Genomic DNA, 13,286 nt, shown 5'->3' with positions numbered 1-13,286 from the left:
CTCTCCGTGATCGGGCGGAAGACCTTTCGTCTGTAGAGGGTGGAGGGGGCCAGGTCCTGAAAGATCTGGATCTTGTGGCCTTCGTACTTCAGGTCCGGGTTGGCTCTAGCCGCCTTCAAAATGGCCTCCTTCTCAGTGAAATAGTGAAGCCTGGTGACGATGTCGGGCAGGAGACCCGCTTTCCCTCCCGCTCCAAAGACTCGGTGCGCGCGGTCGAGGCGCGGTGGGGGGGGCGTCCTCCTCGCCCCACACCGCTTGCAGGAGTAGGGCCACATAGGCCATGGTGTCAGTCCCCTCTTCTCCAAGTGGCACACCCCGTATGCGGAGGTTGTTGCGGCGTCCCCTATTTTCCAAGTCCTCCTGCTTGACCTGGAGCTGGATGTGTTGTTCTTCGAGGTTCGCCACCCTCCGCCAGATCTGCTCCAGGTCTTCGGTGCGGGACTCGACCATCTTTTCCAGGCCGTCGACCCGGTCGCCAAGGTCGGTGACTTCCTTGCGAAGTTCCTTGACGCATGTGTGGACCTCCGACCTGAGGGAGCCAATCTCAGTCTTCAGATCAGCCATGAAGGAGGACATGAAGGCCTGCGTCACCGGCGGGGAGTCGGCTGGCGGTGGGGGTTTCCCCCCTGAAGACGCTGAGGGCCCCCCGGAGGACGACGGCGAGCCCGCCTTGCCCCACATGGAAGCCACTGATGTTCCTCTGGTCGTCGTGGGCGGGGGGTCTGATTTGGTCCCCCTGCCGCGGGTCATGGTCCACTCAGGGCAGCAAAGGGCAGTGGGGTGTAGGGTCAGTTGCTGTGGACAATCTCAGGTCAGCGGCGGGGGATATGCTGTGGGAGGCCGCACTGGTACCCCGCGTTCCAGCCGTCCGGGTCTCACGATCAGGGGTTCAAGTCCATGAGGCTAGAGAGGGCAGTGCACGCCTCGGCCCTCCCGAGTCCAAAGCCTATATGGTCCGTCAACAGGGCGCAGAGCGCGCTCAGGCAAGTGAAGGCCAGGCCGTAGAGTGGCCGCAGGAGCGGAGGTAGATGGCGCAGCCGGGGAGGCAAGGCAGCGTGGAGGTAGAGGAGGCGTCAGGGGGGCGATGGTAGTAGGTGCTCCACAACAGGTAGGACCCGGGGCCTACAGGTGAAGAGCCTCCTATGGCTCGTGGCGTGGCGTGGAGCAGCGCAGCCTCCCAGTCTCGACTGTGCCAGGGCCAGTCCCCAGCGCGACCCCCAGCCGGCTCTGCAGCGACAGCCGAGGAGTGGTCAGGGGGGTCCTCTCCAGTGTCCCCGTCCCTCAGCAGTAGGAGGCCCCGTGTCCGGGGGTAGAAGATGGCGGATCCGCCCGCCCGTGGCAAGGTGGTCGTCCGGGCCGCAGCTCACCAGGCTCGACAGGGCCGGGTTGTGGTGGATAGGCAGGCAGGGGAAGTGTCCTGTGGAGTGGGGGCCCACCGAGGCTCAGGCAGCGCCAGCATGCAGCATCAGTTCTTCAAAGCGCTGCGGCAGGCGTCCGGGGCAGCGGGGAGCGCCTAGATAGGGGCTGTCTGCACAGGTGGGACCCAGAGTGCAAGATGGCGGGTAGGCCCGCGGTTGAGGCCCGCTGTCGCCGGATCCACCCCGGGAGTTGGGGAAGGGGGGGGAAAGGCGGCGCACTGCAACTCACCGGGTGCGTCCAGCGATGGGGTCGTGGTCAGGCCCCACGGGCAAGGGGCCGCTGCAGCAGGCGTCCGTGGCAGCGGGGAGCGCCTAGATAGGGGCTGTCTGCACAGGTGGGACCCAGAGTGCAAGATGGCGGGTAGGCCCGCGGTTGAGGCCCGCTGTCGCCGGATCCACCCCGGGAGTTGGGGAAGGGGGGGGAAAGGCGGCGCACTGCAACTCACCGGGTGCGTCCAGCGATGGGGTCGTGGTCAGGCCCCACGGGCAAGGGGCCGCTGCAGCAGGCGTCCGTGGCAGCGGGGAGCGCCTAGATAGGGGCCGTCTGCACAGGCGGGACCCAGAGTGCAAGATGGCGGGTAGGCCCGCGGTCGAGGCCTGCTGTCGCCGGAACCCCCCCGGGAGTTGAGGAAGGGGGGGGGAAGGGCGGCGCGCTGCAGCTCACCGGGTGTGTCCAGCGATGTGGTCTTGGCCAGGCTCCACGGGCAGGGGGCCTCCGGCGACTCCTCTGGTCCGGGCCTGCAGCTCCCGCCAAAGCCGGGGGCTCTCGTAGGTGCGGTGTCCAGGTAGCCGCTGCGCACCCCGCCGGTGGCAGCCCGGTGCAGACAGCGTCAGCGCACCCCAGCCGGTGTCAGGCCGGCTCCGCTGATGGATCGGAGCCGCAGGCTGGGTCAGGAGTGTTCCGGCGCCTCACCCCGGTCGCTGCGCCGGCCTCCTCTTCAGGAGCTAGTCAAGATATCTCGGCAGCGGGCCCTGCGGCAAGATGGCGGCTAGCGGCCGAGCCGGAGACCCCAGGGCCTTGCGCTGTGACCGCGTGAGTCCTCACAGCCGCGATTCGCCTCCAAGATGGATCGCCAGCAGGCTCGGCAATACACCGGGGGTCCTCAGGAACGGGTGACCCCCGAAACTACGCTGAAACAAGCTCTACAGTGCAGCGGGGCGACGGAGCTCAATCGAGACACGTCTGCTCACATCGCTGTCTTGGCCACGCCCCACCAAAGACTTTTTATAACACATTAATTACCAATTATTTACAAATTTCCAATACATTTATTTAATTACCAATTAAATAAATTAATTACCAATTAAATAGATTAATTACCAATTAAATAAATTAATGACCAATTACAAAAATTAATTACAAGGTAAATACATTAATTACCAATTAAAAACATGAATTACCAATTACAACCTACCAATTAAATAAATTGATTACAAATATTAATTACCAATAAAACAATTAATTTACAATTACAATTATTAATTGCCAATTAATTAATTAAAAATACATAAATTATCAATACCAATAAATACAAATAATTCATTACTTAATTACAATTAAAATACTTCCCACCCAGTTCCCCTATAAACCCACTAGCCGCTACAGAACTTAAACGCAAAAATTAATAAATAATTTATAATTCCTAAAGTAATAATTAATTTAATATAATTAAATTACTTCCCACCCTATTCCCTATAAACTCACAACCCGCTCCGGTACTAAAACATAAAATTGACTTAAAAATAACATTATAAATATATGAAAATAGTTCACATATAACTTAAAACAAGTAAAATACTTAACAAAAAACATATAACATACATATTAAATACTTACTAAAAATACATAATAGTACAAATATCGATATTAGTAACATCGAAATTACTAACATCGATATATTTGATATCGATATTACTGACTTCGATATTACATCGACATAAAAAAATCGATATTACTTACCTTAGTGTCGATATTCTGTCCAACGATATTCTTTACCTTCAATATTTATAACTCGATATTTGTGTAGGTCGATATTTACAACTCGATATTTTGACTGTGTACCACCTGCAGTCTCTGCATGCAGTATAGGTAAGTCACCCCTACAGCAGGCTTTACAGCCCTAAGGCAGGGTGCACTATACTACGTGTGGACTTACCTGTATGAGCAGATATACCCCTGTGCTGGCCAGTTTTATTACTGCCAGTATAAGTGATAAGGAAAGCCATTTTAAGTACATATCCTGGACACTGGTCAAAAACAAGTTCCCAAGCTACACAATGGCTTCACTCAAACCATAGATGTTTGTTATCCAACATATTGTATTAATAAACCCACACTGATTCCAATGATGGTTTATTAATACATGCACATAGAGGGCATCTTGAGAGTTGGCTCCTGAAAATCTACCAACTACTAGTGTGCTGGCTGGCCAGCCTGCCACCACAGGATAGCTTCTGACCCCCAGAGGTAAGAGCCCCCTCCCTCAGGAGGCCAGGAACAAAGCCTGCTCTGGCGGAAGGTGTTTTACACCCACTTCAGGATGACCTGTAAATTAGCATTCCAAGGCAGGGAGCTTCAAAGAGCCCACAGCCTTTGGTATGTGAATCTGGCTTCTCTCAGAGGTGAGGGGATGCCAAACAACTCCCCCCCCCCCCCGCCCCAACCAGGGCCTATTTGGTTGCTGGACAGGTGGGAAATGAATAGGCGTGTTCACCCTCAGACTAGTTCAACCCCTAAGATGGGCTACCTGATGTGAACACATAAATTAGACGTCTGTCATTTTGGTGAGGGCAGAATTTGGAACTCGTGAGACAGGGTTATGCCCACTTTCCACAGGAAGTGGTCATACAGGGGGCATAGTGACCCCAGTGGTAATTAGCCCACTTGCTCCTACCCTACAATCCCCTAACGCACCTCAATGTAGTATTTAGGGGCGCGCCTGGCACCAGGAAATCAGATCCTGCTACCTGAAAAAAGGAGGACACTGAAGAGCCGCAAGAACAGAGTAGCAGTAACCGACTTGGCGCAAACCTTGCCGGCCTGCCTGCTGTCACCACCAATTGTGGCAAAGATTCGTCCTGTAGCTGCTGTGCCTCTAAAAGCTTGGGAGGGCTTCCACCCCGTGATTTAAGACATCCCGTGAACTAGTGGAGCTTCTTCCCTGCATCTATCCTATAAACTGTGAGGATTCCGGACCTCTGAAAATCCAACACCGGAAAACTCCTCTGCACCCGTGTCTCCAAGCCTGAGTCGAAGTTGGCCAACTGTGCCAGCATGTCCCCAGACCCTCCGGAGACAAAGTCCACTGTAGTTTAGCCAACAGTGGACTCTCTGCCCTCACCTGCAGCCTCTTTGTGCAGGCCCAGTCTACGACCAGTGTCATGAAAACCCAATGCCTCAGGAGTCCTCTGCACCAGAGCCCCCAGGCCCGAGGAGAAAAGGACTAATGGTGTCCCTACATCCCCGAGCATCGCGAGACCTTAGCCCCCTTATTGATTCAGCATAACTTGTCCCCCAGTCCCAGCTTGCAGGCTCTTTGTGACTGGACCAATTCCCATAGACTTACATGGGGCACCTGAAGCTGAAAAGCACCTCTACACCCAGCCGCCCCAGGGCGGTCTGCGGGAACCTGTTGGTGCTGCCTTGGACCTTGCCCCATACTCATCAATTCCAGAAGATCGGTCCTGTAATGTATCTATATGCAGTGTATGTCTTTCCTCTATAGGATAACATTACTGCTCCATAAATTGCAGTGTCATTTTTTTTAAACTGTAAAAAATGTATACCTCGAAACGTAGGTACCATATTTTGATGATCTAGATGCCTAAAGTTATGTAAAGATAATTGTTATTTTTATATAAATTGGTGAGCATCACCTTGAGTTGTGTGTGTGTGATTTGTTGACTGTGTGTATTGCAGAGGTCTAAAACTCCTCTCTGATAAGCCTCAGGCTGCTCAACCACACTACCCCCTGAGAGAGCACCTTGGGATAGCTAGAGCACGCCCCGTCCACTTATAAGGGATACTTCGACTCTATACCTCTTGATGGTATACTATATAAAGAGCTAGCTTCCTACAGGTATTAAGAAGTAGTGCAAGATCACTCAATGCACCTATCAGACATCCTTCACTGGTTGAGATCACCAGTGACCTTCATTGGACCCTTTGTGACGTTACTGAAGAAATCAGCCTAACTTGACACTTTACTCGGTGAGACTTCGTGTGACCCAACTACACATGTCCCCAACCGATCACTACGATCAATGAATACATCCATCATGACGGTCCCACGAACCAGAACTGTCTCTTGGGGCGATCGCAGATTCACTGTATCTACAGCCAAACTCTGGAACTCCCTCGATCCTGATATCAGGTTAGCCCCTACCCTGACCATTTTCAGAAGAAAAATAAAAACCTGTTTCTTCAACCAATTAATCTCTCTCTCCTCATCAGTTCATTCTGCTCCGTCCATAGCGCCGAGACGCCCTAGGGCATTTGTTCGCGCTATACAAGTTTCTTAAATAAATAAACTACACGGCCCTTTTTTGTCTATATTAGGCATGTAGCACATATCCATACAATCTCAGGAATAGGAACACATAATTGACTTTGGCAATTAATTGTTCTATCAAATGGACAATGAGGTATAGCTTTTGAATATAGAAGTCCAGTAAAAAATGTATTATTAAAAAAAAGGTGCCTAAGCTGTGGGTGTTCTTTAACTGCAGGTGGTTGATGAGCAATAGAATTCAGCGATGCTCGTTTATTCACATGAATTGGTTTTCTAGAAATGCAATCGTCAGTATAGAATCATGTGTTTCAACTAAATGCACAGACATAGGTTTTTGTATTTTCAGCTTTATTAAAACCATGCTTTGCTACACAATGACTACTCCAGGTTTATTGTCAACGTAGAACAAACAGAGATACAAAACAAGCTGTTCAAATATAACATTGGGGTTCAAACCAAAGTCTACGTACAGGGCTGGCAAAAATTCTGATTTTTCAAGGGTTCATTCTTCACGGAAGAGATCCTGCAACAAAAACCAAGCCAGTTATTTGCATTTACATGTGATTTGATATCACTGCTTCACATTCAGTCATGTCCCATTCTTCATGAGATGTTTGAGAGCACTACTGCTAGATTCATTGAGCAACCTACATGTGCTTTGTAGGGAGCCCAGTTCCTATGGAAAGGATGTTTGCCTTGTCCCGCTGATACGCCAACTCCCGCAAAATACAGGAACTGAAGATGCTGTGTTTGGACACATATCCTCCCCGGCGTCCTCACTTCTTAAAAGTACCCTCGTGCGTTAAGTTCTTCCCCACAACAGAGACTAAGGTACTAGTAGGAGACAACATGACGCAGCCAAGAGAGGACGCAATACTCCCAAATTTCAAACAAAAGTCATGAGTCTATTACATCTGGACAAGAGGAAGTCAGTTGAGCTTGGATGGAGAGCAATCAGAAACCCCCCCTTTGGTGGAAAGGAATAAAGATCATCACAAGCATTTCACCCTGACTCAGTCTTTGAGGTGTGCCACCCTTTCCCAGTATAAAGATCTAAACATTTGAGGGCCCTTTTTTGAAGTAAAATATGATGCTGGTCCGACACATCAATTCTAGTCACTCCTTCTTTAAACAATTTAAGTAGACATTATACAGCTGTCGGCACTGCATGGCCCGTGCTTCAAAATATTGATTTTCAAAAGAAAAGAATTAATGGGGTTATCAGTTTTTTCTTCAGTGAATGTACATAGTCACATTCAGATAAAATGGTGCAGAATAATATAAAACTGAATTGATTTTAAACTATTTTTATGTTTGTATATCATTATGATAGGCTGATGGGTGCTTCAGCGCACTCAACAAATTGAAAAAGTGTGCTGAGGACGCCTAAGGCTTGTAGCACTTGGTTGAGGCCATGAGCTTTGAGGAAGAGTTGGGTGTTCAGATAATTTGAAAAGATTTGAGTTTCTCCACCAGGTGACAAGGTGGAGGTTAACAGTTCTAAATACATCTTCATTCATGGAAATCCCGGTCTTCCATTTGCATTTTGGCATTTTAAGATTGTTGTTTTTGAATCAACAGTTTAAAGCAATTTATTAATTTTTGCAGAGAACCCTGCCGAGAGTCTATTCTGGCTCAAACCAAATTTCTACTCGAGGTCTGCAAACTCCTCTTCAGACACAAGTGAAATGTAAGACATAAGCTCTGAAGATCTACACAAAGCAATACTGGATCCCTGAGCTTTAGGCTGCTACCATGGGTGTGAGGCATGAGATCATAGGGATAGGAGGCTTGGAACATTTTAACTTGGGAAGGGGGGTTCATGGCTTTGGCTATTGCATGTGACGGGGTAAGGCATGTTACCTCGGGACACAAGTCCTGAGGTGAAAGTGGTTGATGAGACTGATATTATAGTTAAGACTTACAATTTTGGCGTTAAGAGCGTTGACACGTCAAAATCACGGGTTGTCAGAATCTTCGTCATCTGAGCAGCAGCTAACCATAATAGAGTAGTCTGGTTCAGGCTCTGGGGGCTCAGAGCTTTGGGGCACTTCCTGTACTGCCTCCGAAGGCTGTTGTGCTGGCTGTATCTGCTCAGCAGCTTGCGGTAAAATCTCTACAGGCTTCGAGCATGGTGGTGCAGGCGGTGTAGGGTTAGACTGATGTGGGGCAGGCGGTGTAGGGTTAGGCTGCTGTGGTGCAGGTGGTGTAGGGTTAGGCCGCTGTGGTGTAGGGTTAGCCCGCTGTGGTGCAGGTGGTGTAGGGTTAGCCCGCTGGGGTGTAGGGTTAGCCCGCTGGGGTGTAGGGTTAGCCCGCTGGGGTGTAGGGTTAGGCCGCTGGGGTGTAGGGTTAGGCCGCTGGGGTGCAGGTGGTGTAGGGTTAGCCCGCTGTGGTGCAGGTGGTGTAGGGTTAGCCCGCTGTGGTGCAGGTGGTGTAGGGTTAGCCCTCTGCGGTGCAGGTTGTGTAGGGTTAGCCCGCTGGGGTGTGGGGTTAGCCCGCTGGGGTGTAGGGTTAGCCCGCTGGGGTGCAGGTGGTGTAGAGTTAGCCCGCTGGGGTGCAGGTGGTGTAGAGTTAGCCCGCTGGGGTGTAGGGTTAGCCCGCTGGGGAGTAGGGTTAGGCCGCTGGGGTGCAGGTGGTGTAGGGTTAGGCCGCTGTGGTGCAGGTGGTGTAGGGTTAGGCCGCTGTGGTGCAGGTGGTGTAGGGTTAGACCGCTGGGGTGCAGGTGGTGTAGGGTTAGGCCGCTGTGGTGCAGGTGGTGTAGGGTTAGACCGCTGTGGTGCAGGTGATGTAGGGTTAGACCGCTGGGGTGCAGGTGGTGTAGGGTTAGGCCGCTGGGGTGCAGGTGGTGTAGGGTTAGGCCGCTGGGGTGCAGGTGGTGTAGGGTTAGGCCGCTGGGGTGCAGGTGGTGTAGGGTTAGGCCGCTGGGGTGCAGGTGGTGTAGGGTTAGGCCGCTGGGGTGCAGGTGGTGTAGGGTTAGGCCGCTGTGGTGCAGGTGGTGTAGGGTTAGACCGCTGTGGTGCAGGTGATGTAGGGTTAGACCGCTGTGGTGCAGGTGATGTAGGGTTAGACCGCTGTGGTGCAGGTGATGTAGGGTTAGACCGCTGTGGTGCAGGTGGTGTAGGGTTAGGCGGCTGTGGTGCATGCTCTTCAGGCTCAACAATAAAACAGTCTGGATCAGTGTCTTGCGAAACCAGAGGTGTGGGTTCTGCGTGTTTTGGAGTCTGTGATTCAATATCTTGAAGTGCAGCTTTTCCAAGGTTGTTGGCTTTCACAGGATCAGGCTTCCGCTTGTTGAAGAATTCTGAGAGCTTCATTTCATAAAATTTATACGCTGAACTACATTTGTCATTCAAAAACCTGTGGAACACACAAAATTAAAAACATTTAGCTTAAAAAATTCTCTTTATATATATATATATATATATACACTTTGATTTCATAGTAGTAGGGCAGGAGAAGTCTGTTTGAGGAGCAATGGCCCCTCTATGTCACACTATGTGGGAGTGAGTGATCTTTCGAGTGCCTAAAGGAACACATGGCGTATGGTGCATGCCAGGCAGACAAGCTGTTCAAGTGATTCTGACAGTGCTCAATGCATCCCTGCAAGTTAAGGGATATTTTGTTAGATTGATTCCTACGTGTGTGAATCTGTGAGAAGATAACCCCAGTGTATGTGACGGGGACACCCTTGCACAAATGATGCTCAGTTTATGGGCGACTCGGCTCAATTGATTCCTGCACATCATGATCATCCCGCCATGTCTGGGAGGCCTGCTGTTTAAATAACTCTGAATTTTTTAAATTTATTTTTTAAATCAGTGTAGACTAGCCTGAAAAATAATCTCAAATATTTCACATTAACCTACCATAACATCACCTGAACCCTCAACTATGAAGAAAGGAAGGTTGCACATGTGAACTGAAAGAAAATCACACCACCTCCAGAAAAACATTACAAGCATTGGCAAAGCAAAAAGGTATTGCCTTTGCAGCATCGGCAAAAAAAAATCTTTCAGGCTGACACTGTGCAGCACTGCCAAAAAAAGGTGACATGATGTGAACTTGCACATGTGCAACACGACGCTATGGCCGCTGTAATTCCGTATGTGGCTGCATGCGTGATGACGTGCATGCATTCATCATGATGATGTATGTGCTCGCATACAGATTGAAGCAGTTGCTGTTATATATATATATATATATATATATATATATATACATATATATACACACACATACATACACACACACATATATATATATATATATATATATATATATATATATATATACACACACACACACACATATATATATATATATATAGTTCAGAGATGGTGGGTGCCACTTGGTGCAGTAAATTAAACATTTTTATTTTACTTCCTCATACTTGAAAATGCAGCAGCCTGGCAGTAAATGGTAGCTGCTAATCCCCGGGGGGGAAACAATTAAAAACAAGATTGCACTGGAATAGGACAGGTGGAAACGTTGGGCAATAGGAAGGGGGTGGAAGGAATACATTTAAAACCTTTTTTTAAAAATAAAAAAAAAGAACCTCGGGTGGAAGGAAAAGGAGGGAAGACAGAGTGACCCGGGATGTCTAGGTGAGGGGGAGAAGCAGCATATGTGGGAGAGCGAAAGAAAACATAGGCACTCTCAAAATGCTAAAAGAAAAAGTTAGCTGCCTGAATGTGAGCAGTGAACGGACACAAGTCACTCAGGCAAAAGGATGGTGAAGAAACTATGCTTCAGAGGAGGGACACACACAAGAAGGGAAGGTATTGAATAAGAAGCAAGATAGAGTGACAAGAAAGCTAACCAATCGTATGCAATGGGATAGCTCTAAGCTCACTGCACACTTCTGGTATTGTCCACAAAAGGTCTTTCGACAACAGACAGCTAAACGTTGTCTGTAGGCTACCAAAAAAACTCAAAACATTTTTAATACTCCTCATCTTTTCACTGGTCTCCTGAGTATGGCGAAGGGTTTTCGTCCCAGTGGCAGGTTTTTCACCTGCTTTACTATCAAGAACTCCTTTTAGACCCTTAAAATGGTGATGGACCAGCTACCAACTCAAGCCCGACAGTCTTTAGCTGCACCAGCACAGTGAAAGACCACCATAAAAACCACTCGGTGGAACACCCATGAAGACGCCCTACGTTCCGGGAGAAAGCTCCCGGCATGTCGCACATACTTCTTGCGTGGGGTTATGTTGCCAGTACGACATTAGAAGTGTACTGCCTGGTCCCAGATAGGGTGGCAGTAATGCCATCATGCTGAAAAGAAGGTGCAACCATTGCAACAGGGTTCTTCCCTGGGGTGGCAGACAAACATGGGGCAATCTATGGTTATCTAAGGCCTGCCTTCTGGTTATATTGGGGTAGGGGAATCCCTGCATCACCAACTTCCAGAACATCTGCCAACAATGCCTATGTGTTGGACATCTAACAATAAGAATAATGCCAGACATATTCAACATCTGATGCCAAAAATAAAAGAAGCAGTTTGTCACTCGGGTCCCATACATACAACCATAAATGTTCTTTGGCCAAGTGGCTAACAGCTCTTACTTTATGATCCGATTGCTCCGCATCATCCTGCCTTATAAAAATGTTTTTGCTTTTAATTGTAAACTAAAGGGAAAGTATTTATCTTGAAGCTTCTGAATAAACTCTCAACAAGCTTTAAACGGTGGTGAATGAGGCAGCCGGATTGTTGGTGGTCTTAAGAAGTGGGACCATGTCTACGCAACTTAACATAAGCTACACTGGTTAGTAGTGCGCGTGAGAGCACAAAGTGCTCAACATTGCTCACAAAGCCATTTACTTTGTAATATAATAATGATGAAATGTGAGTAAATGATGAGGAAAAAAAAAGGAATACGCTACTTACCAGTATGCATCTGTTCTTGGCATGTAGGGCTGCTGATATACACATCTTATGCATAGATCGCCGGAAGAGTCTTCGAAGTATCACAAAATAGGTGGCTCCTCCCCTGGACCACAGTGCGCATGGGCATCCTCAGATTGTTTTTCGCCATTGTGGCAGGGATGGAGTATGATACAGTAAGTGATGTCCATGCTAGAGATTAATTCTGAGTGCTACAGCTGCGACAGGCACCGGGAGGAGGGAGGGCGATGTGAATATCAGCAGCCCTACATGCCAAGAACAGATGCATACTGGTAAGTAGCATATTCCGTTCGAGGCATGTGGGCTGCTGAATTCACATCTCATGCATAGAATGTAAAGCAGTGTCCTCCTAGCGGCGGTTGCCCGTGCCAGCTGCAGCAGTCTGAAAAAGAGTTCTGAGAACAGCCTGTCCTACAGCAGCTTGCGGTTTGGAGTGTACATCCACGCAGTAGTGTTTGGTGAATGTATGTATTGTGGTCCATGTAGCTGCTCTACATATATCCTCTAGAGGAATGTTACCTAGGAAAGCCATGGATGCCCCTAACTTCTGTGTTGAATGCGCTCGTGGGGGAACTGTTAATGTGCGTTTAGCTTTTTGATAACAGATTTGTATGCACTTAACAATCTATCTGGCTATACCCGATTTGGAAATGGGGTTGCCTTTGTGCTGTGGAGAGAAGGCAACAAACAGTTGTTTAGTTTTCCTGAAATCTTTTGTCCTGTATATGTAATACAGGAGAGCTCTTTTAACATCTAGTGTGTGCAGTGCTCTGTCTGCCACTGAATCTGGATTTGGGAAGAATACTGGCAGTTCTATTGTTTGGTTAATGTGGAACTGGGACACCACCTTAGGCATAAATTTAGGGTTGGTACGCAGCACCACCCTATTAGCATGAATCTGTATGAAAGGCTCCTGAATAGTTAGGGCTTGCAGCTCACTAACTCTTCTTAGCGATGTGATCGCTACTAGAAAGGCCACTTTCCATGTCAGAAATTGTATCTCACAAGAGTGAAGAGGTTCAAAAGGTGGTCCCATTAGTCTGGTGAGAACTAAGTTTAGATTCCAGACAGGTGAAGCCGGGTGTCTGGGAGGAATTACTCTTTTGAGTCCCTCCATAAAAGCTTTAATGGCAGGCACTTTGAAAAGGGAAAGGTGCTGTCTGTTTAGAAGGTAAGCTGCCATTGCAGCTAAATGTATCTTGATGGGACTATATGCCAGATTGCATCTGTGTAGGTGCAACAAATCGCATATAATGTTTTGCGTTGATGCATCGAGCGGATTTATGTTATTATTGGAACAATAAATAACAAAACGCTTCCATTTTTCCACGTAGCACGCCCTGGTTGTAGGCCTTCTAGCCTCCTTGATAATGTTCATACAGTCAGGGGGCAGGTTCAGGTAGCCATAGTCTATGACCTCAGGAGCCATATTGCAAGGCTCAACTG

General features: G+C 48.6%; 1 protein-coding gene across 3 annotated transcripts in view; it reads right to left on the bottom strand.

Moving 5' to 3' along the window:
* Positions 1–6,260: 6,260 nt before the first annotated feature.
* The window catches only part of LOC144799486 (uncharacterized), a 74,937-nt gene continuing 67,911 nt past the window's right edge, over positions 6,261–13,286 (bottom strand). For 2 of the 3 annotated variants that reach the window (XM_078670826.1, XM_078670828.1), the window contains exon 10: positions 6,261–9,286. In XM_078670826.1, coding sequence (XP_078526952.1) covers positions 7,888–9,286 — 1,399 coding nt within the window. In that variant the 3' untranslated portion in view covers positions 6,261–7,887. The remainder of the gene's footprint in view (positions 9,287–13,286) is intronic. The other variant, XM_078670827.1, reaches the window with a different exon arrangement.

The sequence above is a fragment of the Lissotriton helveticus genome, chromosome 12 (assembly GCF_964261635.1).
Source record: "Lissotriton helveticus chromosome 12, aLisHel1.1, whole genome shotgun sequence".
In the NCBI taxonomy this organism is placed as follows: domain Eukaryota; kingdom Metazoa; phylum Chordata; class Amphibia; order Caudata; family Salamandridae; genus Lissotriton; species Lissotriton helveticus.
Note: the sequence above shows the minus strand (reverse complement) of the source record. Positions and strands in the feature narration are given on the sequence as shown.